This window comes from Orbicella franksi, chromosome 9, assembly GCF_964199315.1.
Source record: "Orbicella franksi chromosome 9, jaOrbFran1.1, whole genome shotgun sequence".
Taxonomy (NCBI): Eukaryota; Metazoa; Cnidaria; class Anthozoa; order Scleractinia; family Merulinidae; genus Orbicella; species Orbicella franksi.
In genome coordinates, this window is record NC_138153.1 from 7,178,650 (window position 1) to 7,206,440 (window position 27,791).

A 27,791-nucleotide genomic window follows, 5' to 3' on the forward strand; every position below is an offset into this window, starting at 1 on the left:
CCCAAAATGGACGTTTTAATTAATTCAGTACTTCTTTAACACATTGTTTACATGGCATAAGTGTCTTTGTTCTTATACTAAACTAAAAACAATGGGTTAATCCACGTTTTGCTTGCACAGTTTATATCCCACATGCCCTGCCAACATGTGTACTCAAAAAGTAATTATACGGCCACATTGTATTCTAATGCCTGACAACCGGGTCGGTCTGACATAGCAACACAAATTCAGCTGTTTCGTGTTCGTCAAAACACTTACGTTTCATTTTAATGCCCAATGTTTTTCTCAAGCAGCATTTTGAAGCCTTGAGTTAATTCACTGAAGGAAGCAAGCAAAGATTTAAACACTGGAAAAAACGTGAAGCCTTTCACAATCTACGCTGCACAAAATAACTCAAGTTTGCAAATTAACATCCCGGCATCACACAGCAGATCATTGTTTTCTCCGCGTAGTTTTGCAATGAGAAGTTTGACGACATCAAGCGCGAGTAAGTGGCAATGTTTCTCGGGAATTATCATCACTAGTTCCCCTTTATCTTGGCTTTTAGTTAGTCGACAGGTTAGGGAATGATCAAACAACGATACCTCGACACAGTAAAAGTGCCATCTTTAGTTAGTATAAAGATCTTGATCATGCGATCAAAATCTTATGAATAAATAGAAATATGAATACTTTTTTATCTGTCTGTCTTTGAGGCATTTATTTCCAGCTGAGGTACAACCAAAGGAGAACTGAAGATTCTAGAGCGATATTATTAAGTAAATGAAGCAATGCCGCCAAAGATTTTTATTTAAATTAACAATGATACGAGATAAACTATACTTAGGATATAAATTTGCATGTTCTTTTTCGAAACACCATTATGTACCTAAACAGTGTTTGAGGCTGAGACGAATTCACTTTCTGTTAATTTGTTGTGTTTCTTTGCCAGAACATTGCCGAATGGAAACCCAATTTAGCTTAGAATGTGCAGGCAAGATAATCCTCACTAACTCTGTTGTTCTGTTGTCACTATTGCAGTATCTTCCAGTTCACAGGATGCCTTTTGTCCAGTCCCATCTGCATTTATGTCGACTTACAACAAGGAATACACGGGTACTTTTGGACCTCCAGCCCCAGATGCAAGGTATAAACGGACTAGCTGCTACAAACAAAACCTTTCCGCGCATTTTCTACTCCCACCCAGTCCGGGTACAAGTGATCTTATTTTATTTTTCGGCGCGCGTTTTATTTGTGCATAATACCGGCGATTGATCCAATGAAATCGTGCGAGAGAAACACTGCTATCGCGCTTGCCTCGCGCGTCACACTCGATTCCGTGTCCTACTGAGATGCTCGTCAATTAAACTGTTCTGAGCCGTACTGTTATTTGTTTTTACACGTGGCTTTCTTAGTATTAGAACAGACAGTGCTTACAGAGACAGTCAACGATGTAACAAGACTTCCAAAACAGATTAAGGTTAAATATGAAAATTGTAGGTAATCTCTGTGCACGAAAAATAGTATCTTCTTCAATTCCAAAGCAGATTTGCAGCAGGCCTGAGATAATCGAATTTCGACTCAGTCTTAGTCTGCAACTGTTTAAATGAGACTCTTTTAGTACAATTAAAAGCTTTTAATTAAGTTCTGAACATCACTGCCTTTCAGTGTTAACGACGGATTTCACAGGACGAAAGTTGACAATTCAAACACTCGCCTCTAGCTAGTTAGGCTGTCATCTCTCAAGCGGAGCGGTCTTTGTGGAAATTTTCGCACGTAGTCCGGCCAAGCCTGTACGTTTGACCGCCAGTAGTTGATGGTCGTGAGAGTCAAAAAACCAAGTCCCTCATTTCTTGCAAACTCTTGTCCCCGACTGATGTAGCTTTGAAAACGTTTCATCAGTTATTAACATTGCTTTCATAATTCCTTGCAGAGTACGAACATCGCGATTCTACCCACCGGGACAACCAGCGGTTGACTCCACATACAGGACTCATTTTCTAAGTCACCAGGGGCAACCTAGCATAAGAGTGCCATTTGGCACCCCCTCTGGAAGCCGGAATAACAACCCTCATCCTCACAACATGGAACAGGTGTTCGGCCATCCGAGCAAGGTAAGGCAACACAAATAAGTGATTAGAATATAACTTCTTCTAAGCACTTTCCGAACCAACATAAATACCACAGCCTCTTCAACAAAAACAACGTCAAAGTCAGCTACAGTTGCATGGACAACATGAAAACAGTAATCAACAAACACAACATGAAAATAACAAACGCCGACAACAACGCCAACGCAATCACCGGAGAGCAATGCAACTGCCGCAAAAAAGACCAATGCCCGCTAGACAACAAATGCCTGACTTCCAGTGTAATCTACAACGCACAAGTTACAACTAACAACACAACCAAGTACTACATTGGACTGACAGAAGGAACATTCAAACAGAGATTCTCGCAGCACAAATCCACATTTAAGCACAGAAAACACATCAACAGCACCGAGCTTTCTAAATACATCTGGCAACTACACGACAAAAAACAAGACTTCAACATCAAATGGTCAATTATTAGCCGTGCAAGACCCTACAACAACATTTCCAAACGATGCGACCTCTGCCTCACAGAAAAACTAATGATTATCAAACATAGCAACGACAATCTACTAAACAAAAGATCAGAACTTATTTCTAAATGCCGGCACGAGAACAAATTCTACTTGAAGAACGCTTGACACTTTCTTTATATTGTACTGCACCCACGCAGTTTATACTCGTCCCCGTAATTTCTGTCTTCACACCTATTGTTTTCCAGTATAACTATCACTTATTGTAATGCAACTAGTCCAGCAATTAGCCTATTGTTTAATACCGTGTATATATATCTAGTTGATAGGAATGCTTATCATTAAATACTGTCTGATGAGTGCGTAAGCACGAAACTCGGAGTAACAGCAAATCTTGCCTCTTCGTTATTACTCATATACTCAGCTCTACACTATATGTGTATTTTAATGGGATCTGCTACTTCCTCATATGGTTAACTTCTTCTTAATATAAATATGCCAACTTAGGCTTAAAAGTCAAGAGAAGAAGGAGATTGATCATTGACGAAAAATTCTCCTTGGATTAATGAGGAGAATTTGTGTTGGGCAAATCAGATTTACGATCCAAGCCCCGGAAAAAAATCCTCTCCTCACTTTATACTGCTACAGAACTGGAACGTAAGATGGCAAATCTAACTGATACGCTTTCTCTCTCCGTAGGGCTATTTTGTATGGTCCCATTACCAAAAGCTGCCCCCACTGAGCCGTGCCGTGCATCCACCAGGAGTTTCTTCCAGTTCTGAGCTCCTGAAGAAAGTGTGCCGGGACAAAACTCGGTCCATTTACCAACAGGATTATGTTCCTCCCGTTCAAGGTAGTATTATTTAATGCTACTTTTATTTTCTTCCCTAAATAAAATTGATCTTGTCTCTTAAATATGTAAGCTTACTGTTCATTCAAAAAGTTAGTGGAGTGGAGCACTGTTTTGCAAGCAGGACAGAGAACAAGTAAATTTTAGCCATGAAGAATTTCATACACTAATTTACTTTGTTCCTTTTCGTTACTAGATGTGCCCTCCCAAAGAAGCGGCCATGGAGACTGGGAACTAGACTTGCAAAGATAACAGACTGAAGTATTCACAGAACTATTCACAACTTTTTAATCGGAAATTTAGAAAATGTTGTGTAAAAAGGAGACATATTAAGCAAATATGAACGTAATGAAAATCAGAGCAATCCATTGTGCCATGTCAACGATAACTGTGAATTCACTACAGCCTGCAGATAAATAATTATATTTGACTTTTCAATTCAAGTTATGAAAAAGATTGAAAGTAACCCGTGAAGGTGGCCCTGAGCCCAGAGCCTTTCCTAATTACCCAGAAAACAATGCGAGATTGGAGTACCTATTATTGCCACTGTGAGTGTTCGAAAGACTAGACCATGAAAAGCTACATTCTTGTCTTGCTATGTAGGCAACCTTTCTCTAAACAGATAGACAAATTTCAGGAATGGGAATTTTCACACATTTTTATCAAAAACACGCCATTTTCTAACCTGCTAAATTCAAAATCGCGGTGAATTAGATCGGGATTTCTGATGCAAATAAGACTGAGTAAGTAAACACACAAAGTGAAACACTCTTTTAGAGTGTTGGTAATCAAGTACTTTTGTGTGTGAGTATACATTTTTGAATGCTCTGACTACTGAAATAAAAGCTCGTGTTGAAACCAAAAATAGCGTCTTTTGTTTCTTGAGTTGAATACTGAATAAAGTAAATGAATTCGCGAATATTTACAGTTCTTTGTTTGAATTAACTCAGCTTGTCTCCAGGGAGTTTTGCCATAGGAGGGCCTTAAGAGAGTGTTGCACTGTTCAAAAACCCAGACTTACTGAGAGAACTGCAGAAGCTAATTTAGAATCCGCTGGATTGAATCGATTGTATTCGAAATTCATCTTGAATTCATTTTTATGGAGTTATAAGACAGAGACAAACTAATTCTATTCTAGTTTAAAGACAGTCTCGTTTAATGTCCTTTCATTGAGTGTTTGATTGCGTGTTAATGAGTAGACAGACTAAACAAAGGAGGATTTGAATGGCGTGTACACAAGTGTAAACAACCAATCACGGTCAAGTAATTATCAGGGGAATTTAACTGATTAAGCTCGTGGAAACCGTGGAAACGCTTAAACGCTAAACTGAGGTTGTATAATCTTAAACGTATCTATTTCGATTCTTCTATTAAGGTAAGAAAACAAAGGTTTCAGTCGTATGGGTTGACTTACATTTAAGCAGATGTGGTTTTTACTGCGCAAGTTTTTCAGAAAAAAACAATGCACTTTTTAACGGCGATTTTGAGTTACGATATCTCAAGCACATTTCTACGCAAAACAATAGAGGCCATAGTGTACATTTTGTAACGTTTCTTTACAAACAAACTTGTATAAAGGTGTTTGTGGTACTGATCAAATTTCGTCACTCGCTGAAGTGATCATGAATGCACATGTATATCTACCGTGGGACCCATTTTATTTGATAACCAACGTGACTCCCAACGTTTCACTGCGTGCAAGGGTAGCCGTATTTAAAGAGGCTTTTAGCTAAAGGAAAGCGACTCACTGACCGCGTTTTCTTCTGCATGGCTAAATGACATGATCGTAATAACATTAATTTTGTTAGACGATTGATAGATGCATGAGTTTCTGCTGAAGTATTGTTTTAAATGTATCTTGCATATTGGTGAGATAATGAAATGTCAACTTGAATTGTCTATTTGATTGTTTCCTGATAGCAAATTGTTTGCATAACATTTGCACAATTGCCTACCTAGGAGTAAACAAGATCTATATAGCACTAAAATCGCAATTTTTTCGAAAACAGCAGTGTGCCATCATTATCAAACGTTCTACTAATCAACAAATAACGGTCTATAGCCCTACAAGCAATTCAAATTCAGATAAACAAATCTGCGCCGCAAATTACAGTACTGTTCACTTAAACTGTTCTTAAAACAAATAAAATCTTTAAAATTAATAACTGTTCATTGTACTCTGCAAAAAGTTTATTGCACAATCTACTTTTCAGCACCACTTTCGATTCATGGCCAGGGAGTAAAAAAGATCTCAAATATAGACTTTATCCTATTGTAACTGAATTGAATGACTGCACTATTTCTGGGAAAGATTAATGAGAGTAATTAATATCCACGTATTTCCTATTCATACAGATACTACTTTAATGTCCACTTGAGGAGATAACTTGCCGGTGAGGCGGTTTTGATTGGTCAGTAGCCGTTGCCATGTGACATGCCTTACCAGGGCGGGAGATATCTACCTCCTATCGGTAAAGAGACCTTCGTATTTTTTACTTATTTAGGAATCTCACAAACACACTCAAATGCAGACGTGAGGCTAACAGATGAGAGCAGATTTCCAACAGTACAATATTCACTGATCGGTTTATCCTGTCTAAAAATTTATATTATTATTATTATGATTATTAGTATTAGTATTAGCATTAGCATTAGCATTAGCATTAGCATTAGCATTAGCATTAGCATTAGCATTAGCACTTGAAATAATGCTACACACTGGGTGTCATGCATAGACTCAGAACCACGTTATATGCACGGCATTATAAAAGCACACACTAAACAACATACTAAACAGTAGCTTTCACATTGTAAATGCTCAATGAAGCTTGATTTCATTATCTGCAGCAACTCCAATACAATCCACATATCAAAAGGATTTCATCAATCAGCCGGTGAATCCGCCAAACTCATTCAAATACAGATCCACCAGCAGCTTGCGTGAGTATACTAACATTTCTTAACTAAACCAGAAATCTATAACAATTATAGCAACTTGTCCTGTCACGGCTGTCATGAATCACAACATTTTTCTTTTGTTCCATTTTGACTTTCAGCTCCAATTAATTACTCCAACTATCGCATCGTAAATAAGGCAACTAAGTACAGTGACGAGTTCCAAGGAACATTTGGACCCGCTGCACCAAGTGCCAAGTAAGTTTGATCAAAGAGATTGCGTGATCGACTGTAACGGCGGCGCGAAATAAACGGTCTGTGCGTGAATCGAAATAATTTGTGTGCAAGATACAAGTATATTCGTCTTTTAATATTTACCAGTTCCAAAGATAAGACATTTGGCAAGCAATTTTGACTGTGATCGAATTTAAGAGATGAAGATGTAAGACCTAATTAGTTGAGAAGAAAAAACATTTGCATTCATTCATATTTGCATATTTGTATTCATTCAAATATAGTTAGTTTCATAATTCTCTTTCTCTTCTACATTTCCTTTCTTCTTCAGGCCACCTCCATACGATTACCCCTCAAAGGATCCTATTGAGATCTCCACTTACAGAGCCAATTTTAGAGAGAGCAACTATCCGAGACAAGGACCTCACCCCACCTCCCCACTGCGTAAAAATAATCCACACCCGAGAACAATGACGAACGCTTTCAACTATCCTAAAAGGGTGAGTCTCATTTTTGGCTTCAAACAATTAGCATAGAATTAAGTGAGCCTGTGGATTTCACTTTTCTTTCAAGAGTGCGAGTGGTTACCAAGTAACGTGACTTTTTCTAACGTGTTTCTGACGGAAAATCAGTTAAAAAAATGCTTGTCCTGTTAACTAATGATAAGGCAGCGACCACCAGGAAGTAACTCTTTTTCCACTGTTACTGTTCTGAATGCATTGACGCTTTTACGGTGTACGTGAGCAATGTTCCATTGAGCTTTTCTCGCAGTAAACGTTGACCACCTTAAGCCACCGTTTGAAAACTCTGATCGTGATATAGCATAAAGTACAACACTTGCAATTGGCACCACTGACTTGTGGAAAGTTTGGTTCATTACTTGAAGGATAATAACTGGAAGCTAGCAATGGCTAGAAGTCGAAAAGGGACTTTTCTACTCTTTCCAACGGATCAGTTGCATTTTTGGAGTGAATTAAGAAACACAATGAAACAAAAGCAGAAATTAATCTACCGTTTTTTATTCTCCCATCCTTGCCTTGTCTCTTACTCTCGAGCTCCCTACTCTGTTGTAATCTGGATCTCTATTCCCTATCTTCCCTTATGTCTGCTATTAATCTTTTGCAGGGCTATTGGGTGTGGCCACACAGACTTCAACCAATACATTTTCGATGATTGTGACGAGTGCAGCGAAGAAAATGAAGCCAACTTGTCAGAAAAGTCTGATCATTTATCTTAGTAGAATAATGTAGCTAACCAATATAATTTTACTACAAAACAGCATCATAGCGTATTTATGCACTCACCAACTGCTAAAGAGTGGAAGCAATGTGTAGTTACGTTTCAAAATTAAGCAAACCTTTAAAGGAGCTCAGTCACGGTATTTTGAGTTATTTTGGCCACATACAAAATTACCTTTAAATGGTAGGAAACCTGAAAATAACAGTTTAATAAGATAGAAAAACACCAAAGAGATACTGATAAACCATAAAGGAACAAGGATGGCTAAGGATGGAGAAGATTGACACGGATTACAAACGACGAAATTGAGGCTAAACTTTTCAATATGTCCAATCCGTGACGTAGCTCCTTTAACTACATGTATTTAGTTCCACGAAAGTTTCAATGCAAATGTACAACGTACACATTAGTTATAATAAAATATTAAGACAAACAGCATAGTCATGGGCTGGTATTTGCATTTTCGACCTACTGGTTTTGTTTTTATTTTTAAACTCGAAAACAAAAATATCTTGAATACGATGCAAATCGATGCCACTCCTGAATATCGGCGACAATATTTTGTCTAAAAACCAGACTCGGATCAAGCTAAAAGTGCAAGCCTCGACCTTTTCAGTGACCATTCTCTTTTTTCTCTTTTTTCCCCAGTATTTAATTTGCTCGTACCCTTATATACACCTGGGTGGAGTGAGGCACTGTGAGACTGTGGTGTCTTGTCCAAGTATAAAACACTGGCTGTGACCCGAGCCTAGGCTCGAACCAGGACCGCTCGACCCGTATTCCAGCGCACTAGCGTTATTAGGACACCGCGGCTTCCACAGTCTATTTTTATTGTCAGCTTCAAAAGCTGCTGCTCAGTAATTTATGCAGTCTGTGGTTTGGTATCCACTCTGCGAGCAGAGCCTCTTTTATCTCTTTTTTGAGCGGACAGGAGACGGAAAAAGCATACGTATCGTAAGAAAAGGCTCTTTTTTTCTCTTGAAGGGTGTTTGGTATCTTGCGCGGTCTGACGAATTTTATGTTTTATTTTCTATTTTTATTATTTTAATTTTTTGCATCTTCGCTTAAGTTTCTTTCTGTTTTGTCTGAATAATGCATCAGTCCCATATGTACTGTCATGTACAAAGAAAACTAATTAGGATTACTAGGAACACATTTTTTAAAAAACAAAAATCAGCAAACATAGTTTAGAACCAAATAACGACAATAACCGTAAAGGTGGATCATTTAATTCAGAATTGCTTTCCTGCTTAAGCTGCGTCCATAACGGTACGGTTATTGCAAGCACGAACGAAATTACACTACTTTGAATAGACTGTTTTAATCTGTATGCAAATAAGCTACACATTTCTCAAAGGGGTGTTAAACAACGAAATGAAGTGCAAACAACATTAAATTATTCATTGCCACCTACTCGCGACTTCATTAAGGACTTGAAAAAGAGATGTTGCGAAAGTGTTCCGCTAAGCGGTATGACATTTAGAGCAGTGATTATTTACCAATAAAGCCGGTAAATATTGCTTTCGTGTCAAACCAGCCAACAGATTATGGACAAAATTAAGCTGTAAATCTAATTTCTGTGTCCAACAAAGGGTTAACAGACCGTGGTGAGGTCTAATTTAGCCGTCTTTTCACAACGCGATAATTCCACCAACAATGGAACACACAGATGTCCTGATCTGCTAAACAAACACTTAAAATGCAGCAGCAAACACCGAGATTACAGCTCAAGTTACTTGAACGAACGCAAACTCGTAAAATTGCCTAACACTGTTGCGCAAAGCGGCTAAGTTATTAGGGCCGTCCAATACTGGTGCCACTTTCCGCTGGAAATCTGATCCCTTCTTAAACAGGTGCCTTGCGAAAGCGCGTCCAGTGTGCAAAGTATTTCTTTGGCGAAGCATTTGACACGCTGAAACTTTTAACGATGAGAGAAACTGTCTACGAAATTCCACCAAAGGGCCAAGGAATACCTTATAAAGATTGGGCAACAACAGGTAAAGAAGATAAAGCTTTCTTCCCCTAACTTAACTCTAAAAGCTGGTACATTTTTTTGGATGCACATGAAATGAAAATGTTTGTCAATTTGTACTTTACTGTCATGGTTCGGCCTTACTGTTGTGGTATTCGTGTTTGCAGTGAAAGAGGCCAGAGCTCGGCAGATTCCAGTCGGTTTACCTCAAAACTTGAAGAACTACTTCGAGAATGCTTTGAAGAAACCTCCGATTTCTAATATGTTTGGGTAAGTTTCTATTCGTTAAAATAAACGTAATTCATTTTATTCATTTGAGTTTTCCAAACAATGGCGACTCGCAGCATAGCAACAACAGGGGCAAATGTGTACTGTAGAACTTCCAGAAAATACCTGGAAATGTTTAAGGAAAAATTTCCACGCCATGTTGAGAAGGCATTTAAAGGAACTCTCAGGTTTTCGTGGGTATTTGACCATGCTTAGACTAGACTATCTCGTGTTTAGTTCTTTTCTGAATTAACTACTGTATCGCCATTGCCATTTACCCCTCATGGCTGTCAACAAAGCGATCTCCGGATTTCAAGTCCAGCGCCCTAACCACTCGGCCACGCTGCCTCCGTTTAATAACTCGGAACTTTTCAAGTCAGACAATGTTAATTTTTGTTGTAACCCGCACTATCGAGCTTTTCTTCTGAGGGCTGTACTGTCATTATCAACACTTAATTTTTTTTCTCTTATGTGGAATGGAACTGTCAAAGAAAGAAGTATTCCATTCAAGCGATTTTAGAGCCTGATGTTACTGAGTTGAATGTAAAAATTTCAAAACAACCCGATTTATTTCCTTGACAAGTTCTTGCCAGTTTGATTTCCAGGCTGGAATTTGCACATATTGAAAAAGTCATCTTTTTCCCCCCCGAATTAATTTCGTTTCTATTTTTTCCTCACGCAGCGGAGACCTCCCACAGGCACATGCGCAACGCAGGTCACATGACGCGAGGAAGACAAGAAAAACAGTGCTTAGTCACGTGAGCAGGAACAATCCGCATCCCACGATATTCTTCCCTTTTCAAACTGGCGATAGGGTAAGAAAAATAAATATACCTTAAAACACCTTTCAGTTTCTTTGACCACTGCCCAGCTGAATGAGAGATTAATTTCGCCATCTAAAGTGTTTTCTTTTTTCTTCTGTGTTTATCGTTGTTATTCTTTTATTCCCGTTACAGCTTCAGACATACATGGTCTGGATACCAGCTGACAAAGGCTCTAGCTGCTCTCTCCCACCCGTCCCTCGCAAGACACAAGGCGAGCGGTCTCCTCCCTCGAGAAACTGCCAATCGAGAATGAACAGAAACTTTGGGCAGTTCGCGGGTCTTTACCAGACCACTTATCAGGAAGAAATTGCACGAACTCCTTTTCTTAGGAGAAATGGTACGAATGAATTTTGGTTATCGTTACAAAACTAATTAAATTTATTATTGGTAAGAAATAAAATACGTTTTATGTCGTCAAAAAAGTTGCGCTGAAGAATTATCTGAGCTCATATTTGTATTTTTTTAAGTCAGATACGTTACTGAGAAACGTCACATATCATTATCAAATCAAGCTATTAAAGAAACTAGCGGAGAAATAGGCTGCATTAGACTTTTCTTGACCAAAGAAAAATCTTAAGAGTCCGCACTTGGCGCTAGGTGCATAGTAATCTAGTTCCCTGTGGTTTACCTTTGAAGTTTCTAAACTTCAACGGAAAAGCTCTGGGAACGAGCTTCGATTCGGTGCAAGTTTGTTTTGCCTATTGCATTAATTTCATCCGCTGTGGTCGGCGCGACGAACAGAATTGATTTGAGCTAACTTATTGTGAAAGTCACTCGGAAACCAAACTAACTACAACGGCTCTGCTTTTTTGACTTTGTCGTCTTGTTGTTTTGTTCTAGTCAACATGGGGGATCACTTTCCAAACTGCAGTATCAAGAACAGTATCAGAAGCCCCTTACATCGACTTAAAGTGATGTGAATAGCGTCAGGGAAACAGCGCTCAACAACTATTACAAAGCTCAAGGATACAAAAACAGATTGGAGAACACGACCGTTTCAGATAAAGTATATAGTTGGAACAACTTGACTTTGTGATTTGTGTGTAAAAAAACTTTTAGTATTGTACATTCGCAATTGAAACTTTAAAATATTAGATTAAAAGTGTCATTTAAAAAGACTGGTCTCTTTTGTTATTGTCCTTTTAGTTTTTAATTATTTATATATTTAGTCTTCTTTCAAGACATGGGTTTGGCCATGGTTTGGCAGAAATGTTACTAACATCGAACATTCGGCTAGTGCTGTTTTTGCTGCTTTTAGGCCAGTTTTACCATTTAGAGAAAGGAAGAATGCCTCGCTAGGTCTCTCCTTCGCAGAGATTCGAACGTTCATTATAGAATCCGCTGCGCGAGGTGAGTGCGTCACGCAGTCCCGTGCCTGCACTCACATCGCCCGAAAAAAAAAACCCTTGAGCCTATGCGGAGAGCGTCTCGTTACTAAATTCCTCCTGATAAATCCAACAGCTAAAGCTTTCAACTTCGCTTGTACTTTCTTCACTCAAAGAAAACACATCAAACGCTTTCCCACCCTGAGTTGCAGCTGGCTCCGGAACGTGTCTTAGTTGAAAGCCCTGATCATGCTGCTTGCGTTTTAAAGAACCATCTCTTGCGTGTATTTCTTCATGTCGCTTGCAATCTGATGAGCGGCTAAAGCCCTTGTTACAATGCTTGCATGTAAACGGCTTCTCTCCAGTGTGAGTTCGTTCATGTCGCCTACAATTTGATGACTTGTTAAAGCACTTGTTACAGTGTTTACACGCATACGGCTTCTCTCCTGTGTGAGTTCGTTCATGTTGCTTGCAAGCTGATGGGCCGCTAAAGCATTTACCACAATGTTTGCATATATACGGCTTCTCTCCTGTGTGAGTTCGCTCATGTTCCTTCCAATGTGATGACTTGCTAAAGCCCTGATTACAATGCTTGCATGTATACGACTTCGCCCGTGTGTAAGTTCGTTCATGTTCCTCGCAAGCTGATGGGTCGTTAAAGCATTTATCACAATGCTTGCGTGTATACGGCTTCTCTTTCGTGTGAGTTCCTTCATGTCGCTTGCAATCTGATGAGCGGCCAAAGCCCTTATTACAATGCTTGCATGTATACGGCTTCTCTCCCGTGTGAATTCGTTCATGTTGCTTACAATGTGCTAATTGGCTAAAGCCCTTATTACAATGCTTGCATGAATACGGCTTCTCTCCTGTGTGAATTCCTTCATGTCGCTTGCACTGTGATAACCTGCTAAAGCTCTTATTACAATGCTTGCATGCAAACGGCTTCTCTTCCGTGTGAGTTTGTTCATGTCGCTTACAATCTGATGAGCGGCTAAAGCCCTTATCACAGTGTTCGCATGTATGCGGCTTCTCTCCTGTGTGAGTTCGTTCATGTTGCTTACAATTTGATGACTTGCTAAATCCCTTATTACAATGTTTGCATGTATACGGCTTCTCTCCTGTGTGAGTTCGTTCATGTTGCTTGCAAGACGTGTGGCTGCTAAAGCACTTTTCGCAATGTTTGCATGTATATGGCTTCTCTCCTGTATGAATTCGTTCGTGTTCCTTGCAGTTTGCTAAATGGCTAAAGGTCTTTTTGCAATGCTTGCATGTATACGGTCTCACTCCTGTGTGAGTTCGTTCATGTTGCTTACAATGTGATGAGGAGCTGAAGCTTTTATTACAATGATTACATACATACGGCTTCTCGCCTGTGTGAGTTCGTTCATGTTTCTGGCAATTTGCCAATTGGCTAAAGCACTTGTCACAACGCTTGCATGTATAAAGCTTTACTCCTGTGTGAATACTCTCGTGTTTCTTGCAATGTCCTAATTGGCGAAAGCGCTTATCACAATGCTTGCATGAATATGGCTTCTCTCCTGTGTGAGTTCTCTCATGTTGCTTGCAATTTCCTGACTGGCCAAAGCACTTATTACAATACTTGCATGTATACGGCTTCTCTCCTGTGTGAATTCGTTCATGCTCCTTGTAAGCTGATAACTGGTTAAAGAACTGTCCGCAATGCTTGGATGCGTGCGCCTCCTCTGGTATCTTGGTTGCCATATCCATCGAAGCAGGTTATGATTGGCTTAAAACTTAGGCCGCGTTTTGTCGAAAAACATGTGTTCCTTCCGTCACTAACCCGGATGTTGGACTTGATTCCCTTTTAAGGTGGTCTGTCAAATTTTCTGTCAATAGATGTTTGTGCCGTATTCCTAACAAAATGACGAAGAAAATATCATATTAGGTTTGTTACTTTTCGGGCAGGCTGGTGGGAACCGGTTTACAATTCGTGTTCAAGGCGCAGCCATGGGACTACTGATCGTAATTTTATTTTTCCAAAATAAATTGTTAACCTATATAAAATTTTGCTGTACTCTGCTCTTTCTTTGGTGTGAGATACATTGTTTTCATGTTCTTCACACGTTTAACTCGGAGCCAGTAACTTTATCATCACTGCATTCACTCACTGTGTCGACATTGGAACAACAATATACATCTGGGAAATTCCTTTAGGTCACCAGCTAGATCAGATCAGCTACAGTCCTTACTCTCACTGAAATTTATTGAATACTTTTCTGAAGGGCAATGTATGCTGTGTTATTCTGTGTTTGGCCCGATCCAAACGCCGCTCCACTCATGTGCCGAACCAAACTTGATTAAGGGCCTCTTCATACGAGCCCGGTCAACCGGGCTAGCTCAGTTTCCGAGATCTCGCCTCGCCACTCTTTCCTTCGTAAAAATTTCGATGTGTTCATATCAGAAGCCAGGCTGGCCCGGTTACAGAGATCTCGGGTTTTGCGACCGAGATCTCGGTAACCGGACTGAAATTTTTCCCATATGAATACTCCAGCCCAGGTAACGGGGACGCAACATTTTAGACGAAATAGCTTCGCCCTCGCAACATAGCGGCCAAAATGGCATAACTTTTGCCTTGTATGTATTTCCACTTTAGGAGTAGGCGAATTAGCTTTATTAATAAAGTTACAAGAGTCCACAAAGCTGCGACAGCCGCGAACGATACAAGTTTATGTTCCACCATTTTGGTTCGGTTTCTTAGATTTTATCCCGATAGACCGGGCAAAAATTTCCCACAACAAAATTCGTCCCGGGAACCGAGCCAGCCCGGTTACCGGGCTCATATGAAGAAGCCCTAAGTTCGACTTTGGAGCGCCGGCTGGTTCAGACGGCGTTCTTGCGTCGAACTTAATTCGGGAAGCCGGTGGTAACAATTTTCGACGAGAAAATACGCGTTCTGAATTCAATAACTCTGTCCAAATAGAAAAGCTGTGACTAACATTTCGCTGTTATAGCAATATTTAGGGAAGCAAATTCAAACTCAAGGTTCAGTGTTTGTATTTAGACAGGTTTTCTCCCGGTTAATTCGACTTGTTAAAGGGAAATCGCAAAACCTGGCCTATTATCACGAAGAAAAAGCAAAAAATGAATTTGCGCGAAAGAAACTCGCTTGTACAGTCCCGTTTCTCTTAAGTCGAAGGCATATTTAATTTCGTTGTGTTTATTTTTATTGACGACTTCGAGCTTCATGCATGACAGGTCACGCCACTCAATTTTGAGCCAATCACGAGTCCCGTTATATGAAAAATACATAACAGTAATTTATGCATTAGGTTCGACCCATGAGGAGAACGCCGTATGAATCAGCTGCCGCTCCAACGTCGCATAGTGCGACAGACCCTGCCGAATTTAATATTGTTTGCCGCACCAAACCTAACCTGCCGAACCAAACTGATTCAAACGCCGCTCTTCTGCCGTACTTAACTCATCAGTTATGTTCGGCGCATGAATAGAGCGGCGTTTGGAACGGGCCTTACTCTGTTATTCTCAAATACAAATCCAAAATGATGCCTTTTTAAATATCTCCAGCGTAGGGTGGACGGAAAAGTAAACATATGATGCCTTTTCAAAGTGAAACCTCCGTGTTCAAATTCCTCCGGCGTAACGTGGACGGCGCCTAAAACGCGGTGATAAAACGATACCCAACGTTTTTTTTCGATTTCCATGTCACGTGCTCATGCTCACTCTCGATTTGCTAGGGATAAATTGGCTCCTCTAAAAAAGTTTTTCCCAACATACAAGATTTATTCCATTAACAACATTATTTTCACACTGATAGTGTTACAAATCACCACCAGATAGTCGTATCCACCTTGATATTTAGATCATTTCTAGAAACGGTTCCACACTTACTCCTGTCTACTCCTTGTTTACGAATGGGGATCGGACCAAATGTTGTTAAAAGATGCCGGATCATGTGTACTGAAGGCATCCGCGGTCGACTGTTAATCGACACTCTTGATCGATACCCTTGATTGACGTCTCGATTGATACTCAATAGACATCCCGATCGATACCCGTCAACACTCTATCGACACTCGATCAACAGTCGGTCGATAGTCAGCTGAGTATTGACAGACTCATATGAATTGATCGAAAATTAGTCGACTCTCAACCGAATGTCAACCAAGATATTGATGAGTGTCAATCAAGTGTTAACCGAGGTGTTGATGGAGTGTCGATCGAGTATCAATCAAGGGTCGATCAAGGGTTATAAATTAGTTATTTATTGGGTATTGCTGAAGTGAATTATTTCTTTCATCATTCTCAATATCAATAATCCAGTTTCTGGATTCCAGATTCTGGATTTTGGACTCTGGGATTCTGGTTCCAGATTCCAGTTCCAGATTCCTGGTTTTAGGGTTGCTCTCCTCACAATTTTCTGATGAATTTCAGATCAATATTATTGATCAAATATGCAAGTTAAGCTTTCTGTCAACTGTCCACAAGTATATCACCTTGTGGTTTAATATATAGATTTAGGCCAGCCTAAAAGCGTAGCTCCTGGGCCGGGTTGTTCCGAGCCAAATAACCCAGGAAAAGGTAGCTAGAATTTTGATTTGAGTTTTGTAACTTTGCGTTAAGGTTTTCTGTATATTGTTTGGCCTTCTGTTTTGAGTTTTAATAATCACTCTAAACACAAAAACAAAGCAGCAAAAAACATTTGTATAGAAGAAAAAGTTATAATTCAGTTAACTTTTAATCCTGGGTTAGCGTTAACCGGCTTCCGAACAATCCTGCACTGTTTTCAACAAGTTAACCTGAGCTGAGCCCACGATCCAATAGAAAAACCAGCACTTGGTCAGCGGTCAACTTCAAAAAAACACGCGACCTCGATGAGCTGTAAACTTGAGCCCGCGATATGGTCACGTGATACTGGTCAGCAGATATCTTGTGTCAATTGATCATAACATGGATGTACAATATCAAAGAAGTACATGGTAAATCAAGGTGCATGTCTCTCAACCTTTTATTTGGAGTATGGCCGCCATGTTGCGCGACTCTGTCATCATCGTCGTCGCCGTCGTGCGTATGTGCCCACGAGCAATACAGCTAGCCATAATAACCATGAGAAAATTAACTCATGGGTTTCCTTTTCTTTCCTACATGAGTATGGGGCTCCGCTTGGCGGCCCTTCGGGCCACCGGAGCTCTGCTATAAATTTAAGTCTATCCTTGTTCCAGTTTGTCTAAATATAATATGTGCACATTAATTTTAATACTAAATATAATATGTGGAGACTTTTGTTTCCTTATTAGTTATGACGTTGAACAGGCTAATCACTCAGAGTTTTCATCTTTGGAAAACACAGATTAAGTATTGACTTTATTAGAATTGTTTAAACTACTTTCTAAAATTTGCAGCCCCACATATTCAGCACTTTTCACTGATTTTAAGTACAAGTATCTAGTCTCCATTACTTCCCTGAAGGGAGTAAAATTATATCACCATGTCAGCAGTTATAGGAAATTCACGTTTATATTTAACTCATAAGCCACTGCATGTCATTGTCATCCCACTTAACTGACAAATTGGCAAAGGTAATGTTTGCGTCATTCTAAGTGGTCTATTCCACTAATGCTTTTCCTACTTTCCACTCGTCAAAAGACAATAAGTATTTCTGCTACCCCTGAATGGGATAATAGTCCAATGCAGAGTTACCCCCCAGGTAGAACATTTAACAGTACCAATTTTAAACCTGGGTGGAGAAAGGTACTGTAAGAGCAAAGTGTCTCAGAACTGAAGGCAGACTTTAAACACAAACACTACAAGTCTTGCAAATGTCTAAGGTGCAAGCCTCTACAGGGCTGTGAGGTGGGGGGTGTATCTCCCCATGACCCACGAAAAAATTAGAAATTCTGGTGAAAATTAGAATTGTTGTTTATCAATTTCCTTTTAGACACCTCCTCCTCCTCCTTGGTGGTACAAATACAGTCACTCTAGTCTTGTTTACCCAATTAGTGTTTGTGCCTGCATAGCTAGTGTTTGACATGTCAGATGCATGATGACAAAAATTACAGATCATGTGTACTAAAAGCGTCTGCGGTCGAGTGTAGATCGATATGCTTGATCAATAACCTCGACTGACCCTCAATCAATACTCGATTGACACTCCATCGACATCTCAGTTAACACTTGATCGATACTACATCGACATCTTGGTGGACAGTCAGTCGGGAGTCGACTAATTTTTCATCGATTCGTATGAGCCAATTGACACTCTGAATCCATTTTTCCCACTAAAAGTACTTTTTAAAAAAAAAATTGTTGGATAAAATCTGCAAGAGGCAAGTGCCTTGTCTTGCCTCTAGCTAGCTATGGCCTGGTGTCTTGTCTAAGAATTCAAATCAATGGCCCCTGGAGCCAAAGCTTGAATTGGGATTACTCAATCCAGAGTCTACCTTGCTAACCATTAGGCCACGGTGCCTCCACAATATCGTTATCAGCGTGTACATGTCTCAACTTCTTATTAGTTAACAAATAAATTCGATTGCTGACGGTTACCTCCACTCTAGTTTGTTGTATTATTTGTCTCCTCTACTTAGAGCAGAAATGTTATTTATTCGACTGAGCGAAGAGAACTAACATAGAATAACTAGCTTTAGTCCGTTGTATCAAGATACAGGGACCTTGGGTCTTCCTTTATAGCACGAACATAAAACACAAGGACCGCACACAATCACTATATCTGTTTTCCTTTACATTCAGAAAGAAGAAAAGAGGTGAAGCTGTATTCTTTAGCAAGCTTATACTTTACTTAGTACATTTACTCATACTCATACTACTTACCCTATAGTTTAGCTTATACTCTCTTACCTTTATAAACCAGCGACAACGGCTTCCACAGAAAATCACATGTAGGCCGCCATTACCGTGACACTAGAGTCCAGTCTCTCGATCTCTCTAGGAATATCCCAGTTGGGTGGGGTAACGGAGAAACATTCTCGTCTCTGAGAAACACACAACATCGGACACGATGTCCCATCCAGGCTTATAGATCAGGAATTAGTCCATCGAGGTAGACGGAAACAAGGATGGGTTAGGTGTGTGGACCAGTTCTGGATGTGCGCAGGAGTAATGGGCTCCTGATGTGCGCGAGTTTGCTTTTACTCGATCTTCAAGCTAGTACCACAATTAAATTTATGTATTTTCTTCCTTGATTTTTAAATTTTGAAGCCTTCAGCAGAGGTAAGATAACAATTGTCCTAATTAGCATATATAACAAACAGACTCCCGAGAGTGAAGAATTCTGGTAGTTGTAGTCAAATAACGCCATCATGCAAATCGCTTATTTCAGCGACAGTGCGCTCTTCTTTTAACTCTTGATCTGAGATGCCACGTGACAATCGGAGTGATACCTCAGATTGCACGTGCTTTGTTTTTATTGCTCAATTTCCCTGGGGCGGATACAGGATTTTAGAGAGGGACTACATACGGACGGGCCATGGTGGCCCCCTGTATAGTAGCCTCTTCCAGGGTTCAGTTAGTTGGGGCACAGTGCGAAAAATGGCGAGCTAAAGAATAGGAGAGAAGGGCGGGAAACAGGATGCTACAGGCCGATTTCATTTCTTCCCACAGTTGACGAAATCTTGGAGAAGGCGGTTCACCCTCAACTTTACACCTATTTAACAGAGAATAATTTGATTTCGCCCAATCAGTTCGGTTTAAGACTAAACTCATCTACTGTTACTACCGCTTCTAAGTTTCCTGATCAGATCCTTCACTCCATGGACAATGGTTGTCTGACCGGGGCTGTGTTCCTGGACCTTGCCAAAGCATTTGACACCATTAATCATTCACAACTGCTTGAAAAGCTTTCATATCTTGAGGTTGATGACAGTGGCGGATCTAGGGGAAAGACTAGTACCGCCCCCCCCCCCCCGCCTATTTCGGGTAAAAAAAAAGAAAAATCCACGGAGGGAAGAAAACCCGGCAGGGCAAGCAAAAGAAAACGGCCCCCCTCCTTCCCCCCTCCCCCCCTCCCCCCCGCCATTGAATGATGATGCTGCTAGAGCCTGGCTTACCTTATTTCTGACGAATAGGAAACAAGTAACCTGCTGTAATGATGTGTGCTCCGAAGCTGCTTCTATTTCGATTGGTGTGGTTCAGGGTTCTATACTGGACCCACTACTATTGATAATTTTCATCGGGAGCTATAATCGGGGACGGAGACCGTAAACCGCGCGCTATTTCTAGTATTGGGGCTATCCCTATGATATGGGAAAATTTTTCTATTTTTAGACATAATTATATAGCTGCATCAAAATCCAAGATTACCAACAGATCTATTTTTTATTAATTTTTGCCAACTGTCCAAATTTAAAACAAATTGGATAGTTTTTGCTTGAACGTTTAGTTCAGCTTTGAACAAACTGTCCAATTTGAGAAAAATCTGGATACTTTCCATCAACCAATCAAATGCCAAGATAAATAAAAGAACCGAGTATTGGCCAATCAGGTTGTATTTATTATCACTGCCATCAAACGTCAGCGAGCGATGGTAGCTCGCTAAGTCTTATTATGTTTTGACAATGGCGGAATTTCCCGACTTTTCTCCTCACCTTTTTGACGTCTCAAACTTTCAAATGGAGTCTTCAGTAGTTGCGACTGATTTACTCGAGATGAGGGAGAATAATTACAACTAGAACTGTCAAAGAAGCACAAAAAACCTGGGTGTGCTGAGCTAAGCGAAGTGAGAACGCTGTGTCTCTATGTCCGGCAGCTGGACAGGTTTTTCAAAATACTCCGTGTCCGGAAGTCAAAATGATTTTTTACAAATTTCAGTTAATAATGTCCTTGTTTATATGGCTGAATACTAATTTTGGTGAGCCCGGCACCCGGTATATCGGGATTTATAACGTAGACTATTATAAAATGGCCGGCAGTCAAAACGTTTGAATAACACTCCGGTTGGCCTAAAAGCACTCCGGTTAGCCTAAATAGCTCTGCGGTTAGCCTGTTTACGGTTAGCTTTCAATAATGCTAAGGGTAACTCTATAAATGCTTCAAAAAATTCCTCTGACAGCCAAATTGGACGAGGCCGTAGGCCGAGTCCAATTTTGGCTGTCCTCGAAATTTTTCTCATCCAATTATTTCCAAATTGGACAGCATGTAATCCTATTACATCTACAAATTGCGCCATCATGTGCGGCACACGCGCGTACATGCTGCGTGGATTTTTGCGGATATAGCGCGGGGAAATGGCGTCCGAAATTCCCGAAATGTTTGATGCTTTTGGCCCACAAATCAATACGTTCGCGTCTGTTGGAATTTTGCTTCAGCATTTTCGTCGTAAGCTGCTCCAGTTTGAGTGAAGTGAGACAGTGCCGAACTTAGTTATTGTTTTGTAACAATAACTTCCTCAGTTCATTCACTGAGACAAGAGCGCAAAAGAGAAGGTGACGAACGGATGCGGAAATAACGAAAAGTGAGAGTTCGGATGAGGTTTACTTTGTATTTCCTAGGTGTGAAGGAGTCCCATTTTGTGTACAGGCCGATAAAGGTCTTCTTTCGGAAAAAAGATGTTGAGAAAGAATGACTGTGGCGTTTGATGAGAATGTCCAGGAAAGGGATTGTACTGTTCTCTTCAAATTCAACGGTAAATTTGATATTTGCGTGACAGTTATTGAGGTAGTGTAGAAACTGAGTTGCTGTGTTTTTACTGTCAAACAAGGTGAAGGTATCGTCAACGTACCGAAACCAAATAGAAGGGCGAGCGTTGTTGTTAAGAACCCATTTCTCTTCAAAATGGTACATAAAGATATTGGCCAAAACAGGACCTGAAGGAGACCCCATAGCCACACTATCAATTTGGTCATAGTATTGGCCATCAAATATGAAATGACTCTTCTTTGTGGCAAACTCCAGTAGAACTTTCAAGACTGAGCGGGACAGTGTTGGTGGATCGGGGAGGGCATACCATTTGTCAAGACAAATTTGTATTGTCTCATCAAGTGGAACGTTTGTAAACAATGAACTAACGTCAAACGAGCACATAATTTCATTGTTATGGTTATACGCCTTGGCCCAGTCTGCAAAACTAAAAGAGTCCTTGATCGTGAATTGATTCGCGTTTTATTGTCATGCTTGTCATCGCAGTTAAGCTGCGATGGCCAAAGAAAAAGAGTATTTACGATAGAGTTCTCCGAGCTAAGGAGGTACGGTCAGCTAATGAGCTAACGGGGCTAACAAAAATAAAGATAAACGCTAACTCTTCTAATTCTTAGCTCGAGAATTTTGTGTTTAATTTGACGATAGAGGAGCAATTTCAACATAACTTATCCAAAATACTGAAAAATACACAACTATTTTTCTACCTGGTGAAACTCGACGAGTTGCCGGACGCAGGTGACCCGTTTTTGGCGCCAAATTGAAAGCTTGGAGACACAAAGTCTGTTATTTCTTATTCACTTTTTATGCACTGGTGTCGTTTTTGGAGATATAAATCCCTTTTCGTGGATATTTGATATCGTCTCCGGTGAGAAAAGATTCCCGACTTCAATGCCTTTCCAATTTTAACATGCATTTGACGCCAGGATAGTACAGCTCTTTCCGCCTGCCGAATCCTGATTGGTCAATTATATTGAAGTTTCAGGTGCACCAGCCGTATGTAAGGCGGGGTGTGCGACATGACAGAGCGGCAAAAACAATGCTTTTAATTGTTGTAGAGATTCAGATTCTACAGACACATCATTGTTTTTGAGAAACGCCATGTTGCCTCATGCTTCGCAACCAGGGATGTGCTTCGGTGTGTGGGCTTGTTCGGTTTAAAGTTAGTGCTATTTTGCCTTTGCTCGATCCCCCAACTTCAGTGTTTTTGTGGATTACTATACTACTATACTCAACACAACGTAAACCGACTACTTAACACAAGCCAATCTACTTAACACAACTTTAATGACGGAGTTTTCTTCGGACATTCTGGTCGTAAAAACCTCAGTGCAATAATACAGTTGCATTAAATACAATATGAAAGGACAATTCAATAGTTACTTCTTGTAGTAAAAGAGTACCCCCTGGGAAGACGTTTGTTTACAAAACTAACGTTACAGAAATAATTACGGTGTTGCATTTGCAATGGTTCAGGAGAAACTTTATTTTAATTTTTAGGCGGGCATTTACAGATTTGAATGAACGAAAGGCTTCTTCAGTGTGAATTAATTCAAGACACAGGTAAGAGATTGCACATCGTTTAGATACTTGGAGTTTGAATGCTGCGGTCTGTGCTGTCGGCATCGATAAACATGTATTTTTGACGTTTATTCTGTGATCTCCCTTAATACGGACACCCGGATAATATCGACACTTCGGCGTGTAGCTTTGGTGCCCTTATTAACCGGGTTTTACTGAAACATACGAGACTGCTTCACCTGGATTTATTTTTTGTTCCTAGTTACTATATCAAAATTTCCAAGCAACCTCATCTCCGGTAATATGACTGACGTATTTTTCACGCTTTAAAAAACTATTTGTCACCGTAACCTTCAAGAACTCAATTATACTTTAAATACCATACACACTGTAAAGAAAAACAAAAAACAAGGACAACCGGGAAATTAAATGCGAGATTTATACCTTAGAATAGCGTAAAAGAAAGCGTCGTTTTTATTTCATATGTTAAAGATGATTTCCAGTACGTAATGCGCATTCTCGAGTTTGTTTGCGTTTTTTGTCTTGTTTCATGTAAGACATCACAAGATGTAAACATTTCAGTCGCACCTATTTACATGAAGTGAATTCAAAGTTTCAAAACAACCGCCATTATGGATGCAAAGCAGTAGAAGCTTTATGCTGCGTTCTGTCTTATATCACTTGACGAAACAACTTCGCAGCTGTAAAAATCAATGAAGCTGTTGGAAAAGAATTTGAAAGGCCTCAAAGATAAGGTATGTGGTTCGTAACGAATAACGTCGATTCGCATTTCATCGAGTGAGCCATTATATTGTTTAAAATATTAGGGTGCCGAGACTGCGCAGTACGAACTGGAAATCACCTTTAATCCGTACTGCCATGTTGAACGGTACATACCTCCGCCGCAAAGGTTCGAACGTTCGTTTTAGAAATCCGCTGCGCGAGGTGAGTGCTTTCACGCAATCCCGTGCCTGCACTCACATCGCCTAGAAGATTTTCCCTACCCGAAAAACAACCCTTGAGCCTCTCCGGAGGCGAGAGTCTCGTAGGTAAACTCCTCCTGATAAACCCAACAGGTAAAGCTTTCAACTTCGCTTGTACTTTCTTCACTCAAACCAAACAACGTTTCAGACGTTTTGCCACTGTGAGTTGTAGCTGGCTCCGGAACGTGTCTTAGTTGAAAGCGCTGATCATGCTGATTGTCTCTTGCGTGTATTTCTTCATGTCGCTTGCAATCTGATAAGCGGCCAAAGTCTTGGTTACAATGCTTGCATGTATACTGCTTTTCTCCTGTGTGAGTTTTTTCGTGTCGCCTACAATTTGATGACTTGTTAAAGCACTTATTACAGTATTTGCATGCATACGGTTTCTCCCCTGTGTGAGTTCGTTCATGCTGCTTGCAAGCTGATGGGTCGCTCAAGCATTTATCACAATGTTTGCATGTATACGGCTTCTCTCCCGTGTGCGCTCGTTCATGTTGCTTCCAATGTGACCACTTGCTAAAGCCCTGATTACAATGCCTGCATGTATACGGCTTCTCTCCTGTGTGAGTTCGTTCATGCTCCTTGCAAGCTGTTGGGTCCCTAAAGCATTTATCACAATGTTTGCATGTATACGGCTTCTCTCCTGTGTGAGTTCGTTCATGTTGCTTCCAATGTGATGAGCGACCAAAGCCCTTTCTGCAATGCTTGCATGTGTACGGCTTCTCCCCCGTGTGAGTTCGTTCATGTCGCTTGCAATCTGATGAGCGGCCAAAGCCCCTTTTACAATGCTTGCATGTGTACGGCTTCTCCCCCGAGTGAGTTCGTTCATGTTGCTTATAATGTGCCAATTGGCTAAAGCACTTTTTACACTGTTTGCATGTATACGGCTTCTCTCCTGTGTGAGTTCGTTCATGTCGCTTGCAACCTGATGAGCAGCCAAAGCCCTTATTACAATAGTTGCATGTGTATAGCTTCGTTCCTGTATGAGTTCGTTCATGTCGCCTACAATTTGATGACTTGTTAAAGCATTTATCACAATGCTTGCATGTATACGGCTTCTCTCCTGTGTGAGTTCGTTCATGTTGCTTGCAATGGGATGACTTGTTAAAGCCCTTATTACAATGTTTGCATATATGCGGCTTCTCTCCTGTATGAATTCGTTCATGTTCCTTGCAATTTGCTGAAAGACTAAAGCTCTTTCCACAATGCTTGCAAAAATGTGGTCTCACTCCTGTGTGAATTCGTTCATGTCGCTTGCAATATGATGAGGAGCTGAAGCTTTTATTACAATGATTACATGTATACGGCTTCTCTCCTGTGTGAGTTCGTTCATGTATCTGACAATTTGCTAACTGGCTAAAGCACTTTTTACAATGCTTGCATGAATACGGCTTTACTCCTGTGTGAGTTCGTTCATGTCTTTTACAATGTTCTAATGTGCTAAAGAACTTATTACAGTGCTTGCATGGATATGGCTTCTCTCCTGTGTGAGTTCTCTCATGTTGTTTGCAGTTTCCTAATTGGCTAAAGCACTTATTGCAATGCTTGCATGTATACGGCATCTCTCCCGTGTGAGTTCGTTCATGTCTCTTGCAATCTGATGAGCGACCAAAGCCCTTTTTACAATGCTTACATGTATACGGCTTCTCTCCTGTGTGAATTCGTTCATGCTCCTTGTAAGCTGATAACTGGTTAAAGTACTGTCCGCAATGCTTGCATGCGTGCGCCTTCTCCGGTATCTTGGTTGCCATATCCGTCGAAGCAGGTTATGATTGGCTTAAAAATTATCCCGCGTTTTGTCGAAAACCATGGGTTTCTTCCGTCGCGAACCCGGATGTTGGATTTGATTCTTTTTTAAGGAGTCATGTCAACTATGCTGTCAAGATAGATGTTTGTGCCGTATTCCTAACAAAATGACAAAGAAAATATCATATCAAGTTTGCTAGTTATCGGGCAGGGTGGTGGGAACTCGGTTTGCAATTCGTGTTCACAGCGCGGCCACGCGACAAATGGTCCTAATTTTATTTTCAAATAAATTATTCGTGCTCTGTTCTTTCTTTCATGTGAGTTATATTGTTTTCATGTTCTTCAGATGTTTTATTCGGAGCGAGTGTTGCAAACCAGAAAACTTCATTATCACAGCATTCACTGACTGCGACGAGACTGGAAGAACAATCTACATCTGGGAAATTCTTTTAGGATAAGTGCTAGAGTGAATCAGTTACTAGACTACGAGTAGTCCCTCTTTCGCTTAGTCCGTCGTACGCGACGCGAAAGAAAACTGTGAGAAAAAAAAATGGCCGCGAAAAACCCTCTCAGTTACAGTAATCGATCTAACTGTAATTTACTGAATGGTTTTCCCTTTAAAGTATAAATAAATTCCACTTTTTGAAAGTGAGTGAAGGATTCCCAACGCTTCATGATCAAGCATCTCCATACATGTATATGGCTTATTGGATGTTCTTATGTGCAGTCCTGTGGACAAATTTGTCTACCTTTGTTCTGAGATGGGAGGATCCAGTGGGGCAGAGACAGGTATCAGCAGGAGACTATCCCTCAATAAAGTGCCTTTGTAAAGCTCAAACCAGTGTGGAATTCAACAGTTTAGTGCTAAAAGACCAAACTTAAAATCTTCAAGAGTAATGTCCTAGCTGTCTTACCATATAGTGGTAGACGCGGTGGCCTCATGGTCAGTGCACTCAACTCCGGAGCGAATCGAACGGTCCAGATTTGAGCCCTGGCCTGGGTCATTGTGTTGTGTTCCTGGGCAAGACACTTCACTCTCATGGTGCCTCGCTCCACCCAGATGTATAAATGGGTACTGGCAAATTTAATGCTGGGGGGTAACCCTGCGATGGACTAGCATCCCATCCCGGGGGGAGTAGAAATACTCCTAGTCACTTCATGCTACTGAAACCAGGATAAGCTCCGGCCTGATGAGCCACTTGGCTCGTATGCAGACTTTATCTACCTACCTCTTCTAGTATATGGTGCAGAAACATGGAACACAACTGAACATGATGCCTGCCGGTTGGATTACAGAGAGGGTGCTTAAGGAAAATTTTTCAAATCTTTTGGCCAGAATAGATTATGAACAAAGATCTATATTAAAAAAGTTGGGATGATGCCTGTTTCCGACATGATTACAGATAGGTGCTGGGTATGGTTACTGCCATGTTCTAAGGCTTGCGAATATCAACAATGCTAAGGTGTCTTTAACATGGAGCCCTGAGGGTAGAAGAAGAAGAGGTAGACCCAAGACAACCTGGCGTCAAACGATTGAGAGAGAATGGGGGAGACTTGGCTTTCCCTCATGGGTGCAGTTCAAAAATGTGACGAAAGACCATGCAAAGTGGGATGAGTTGGTGTGCGGCCCCACACCCCCCCCCCCACGAGGTATTAGAAGAATGATGATGATGATGATGATGATGATGATGTACATCCTCATAATTATCTCCTCAAGGCAGATGGGTTCCAGTTCAATCGATCAACCATGCAAGTTAAGATTT

The 27,791-nt window shown here is 40.6% G+C and overlaps 3 protein-coding genes across 3 annotated transcripts; 2 read left to right on the forward strand and 1 right to left on the reverse strand.

Moving 5' to 3' along the window:
- The first annotated feature begins 448 nt into the window (after window positions 1-448).
- Window positions 449-4,487, forward strand: LOC145497629 (uncharacterized). Its single transcript, XM_081477449.1, has 5 exons — window positions 449-487; window positions 1,021-1,126; window positions 1,913-2,093; window positions 3,245-3,398; window positions 3,592-4,487. Exons 1-5 carry the CDS (start codon window positions 460-462, stop codon window positions 3,645-3,647), a joined length of 525 nt encoding a protein of 174 aa, XP_081333575.1. The 5' UTR covers window positions 449-459; the 3' UTR covers window positions 3,648-4,487.
- A 4,695-nt stretch (window positions 4,488-9,182) lies between these two features.
- Window positions 9,183-11,748, forward strand: LOC145498713 (uncharacterized). Its single transcript, XM_081478634.1, has 4 exons — window positions 9,183-10,005; window positions 10,685-10,817; window positions 10,959-11,163; window positions 11,667-11,748. Exons 1-4 carry the CDS (start codon window positions 9,998-10,000, stop codon window positions 11,744-11,746), a joined length of 426 nt encoding a protein of 141 aa, XP_081334760.1. The 5' UTR covers window positions 9,183-9,997; the 3' UTR covers window positions 11,747-11,748.
- Window positions 11,196-27,667, reverse strand: LOC145497510 (uncharacterized). The gene is made up of 4 exons (XM_081477317.1): window positions 24,304-27,667; window positions 21,864-22,145; window positions 20,731-20,816; window positions 11,196-13,890 (listed from the first exon to the last, which is right to left on the reverse strand). Exons 1-4 carry the CDS (start codon window positions 26,031-26,033, stop codon window positions 12,239-12,241), a joined length of 3,750 nt encoding a protein of 1,249 aa, XP_081333443.1. The 5' UTR covers window positions 26,034-27,667; the 3' UTR covers window positions 11,196-12,238.
- Window positions 27,668-27,791: the final 124 nt, after the last annotated feature.

Excerpts from the sequence above, each read along its gene's own strand:
- LOC145497629 (XM_081477449.1), top strand. The coding sequence starts at position 460 with ATGAGAAGTTTGACGACATCAAGCGCGA. Across the intron at positions 488-1,020 it reads TTTGACGACATCAAGCGCGA|TATCTTCCAGTTCACAGGAT; the intron begins GTAAGTGGCAAT and ends TCACTATTGCAG. Across the intron at positions 2,094-3,244 it reads TGTTCGGCCATCCGAGCAAG|GGCTATTTTGTATGGTCCCA; the intron begins GTAAGGCAACAC and ends CTCTCTCCGTAG.
- LOC145498713 (XM_081478634.1), top strand. Across the intron at positions 10,818-10,958 it reads CTTTTCAAACTGGCGATAGG|CTTCAGACATACATGGTCTG; the intron begins GTAAGAAAAATA and ends TTCCCGTTACAG. Across the intron at positions 11,164-11,666 it reads TCCTTTTCTTAGGAGAAATG|TCAACATGGGGGATCACTTT; the intron begins GTACGAATGAAT and ends GTTTTGTTCTAG.
- LOC145497510 (XM_081477317.1), bottom strand. The coding sequence starts at position 26,033 with ATGGCAACCAAGATACCGGAGAAGGCGCACGCATGCAAGCATTGCGGA. Across the intron at positions 22,146-24,303 it reads GCTCAAGGGTTGTTTTTCGG|TTCATTGTTTACAAACGTTC; the intron begins GTAGGGAAAATC and ends GTTTGACGTTAG. Across the intron at positions 20,817-21,863 it reads CGCCCTTCTATTTGGTTTCG|TTCTAGTTGTAATTATTCTC; the intron begins GTACGTTGACGA and ends CTTCTTTGACAG.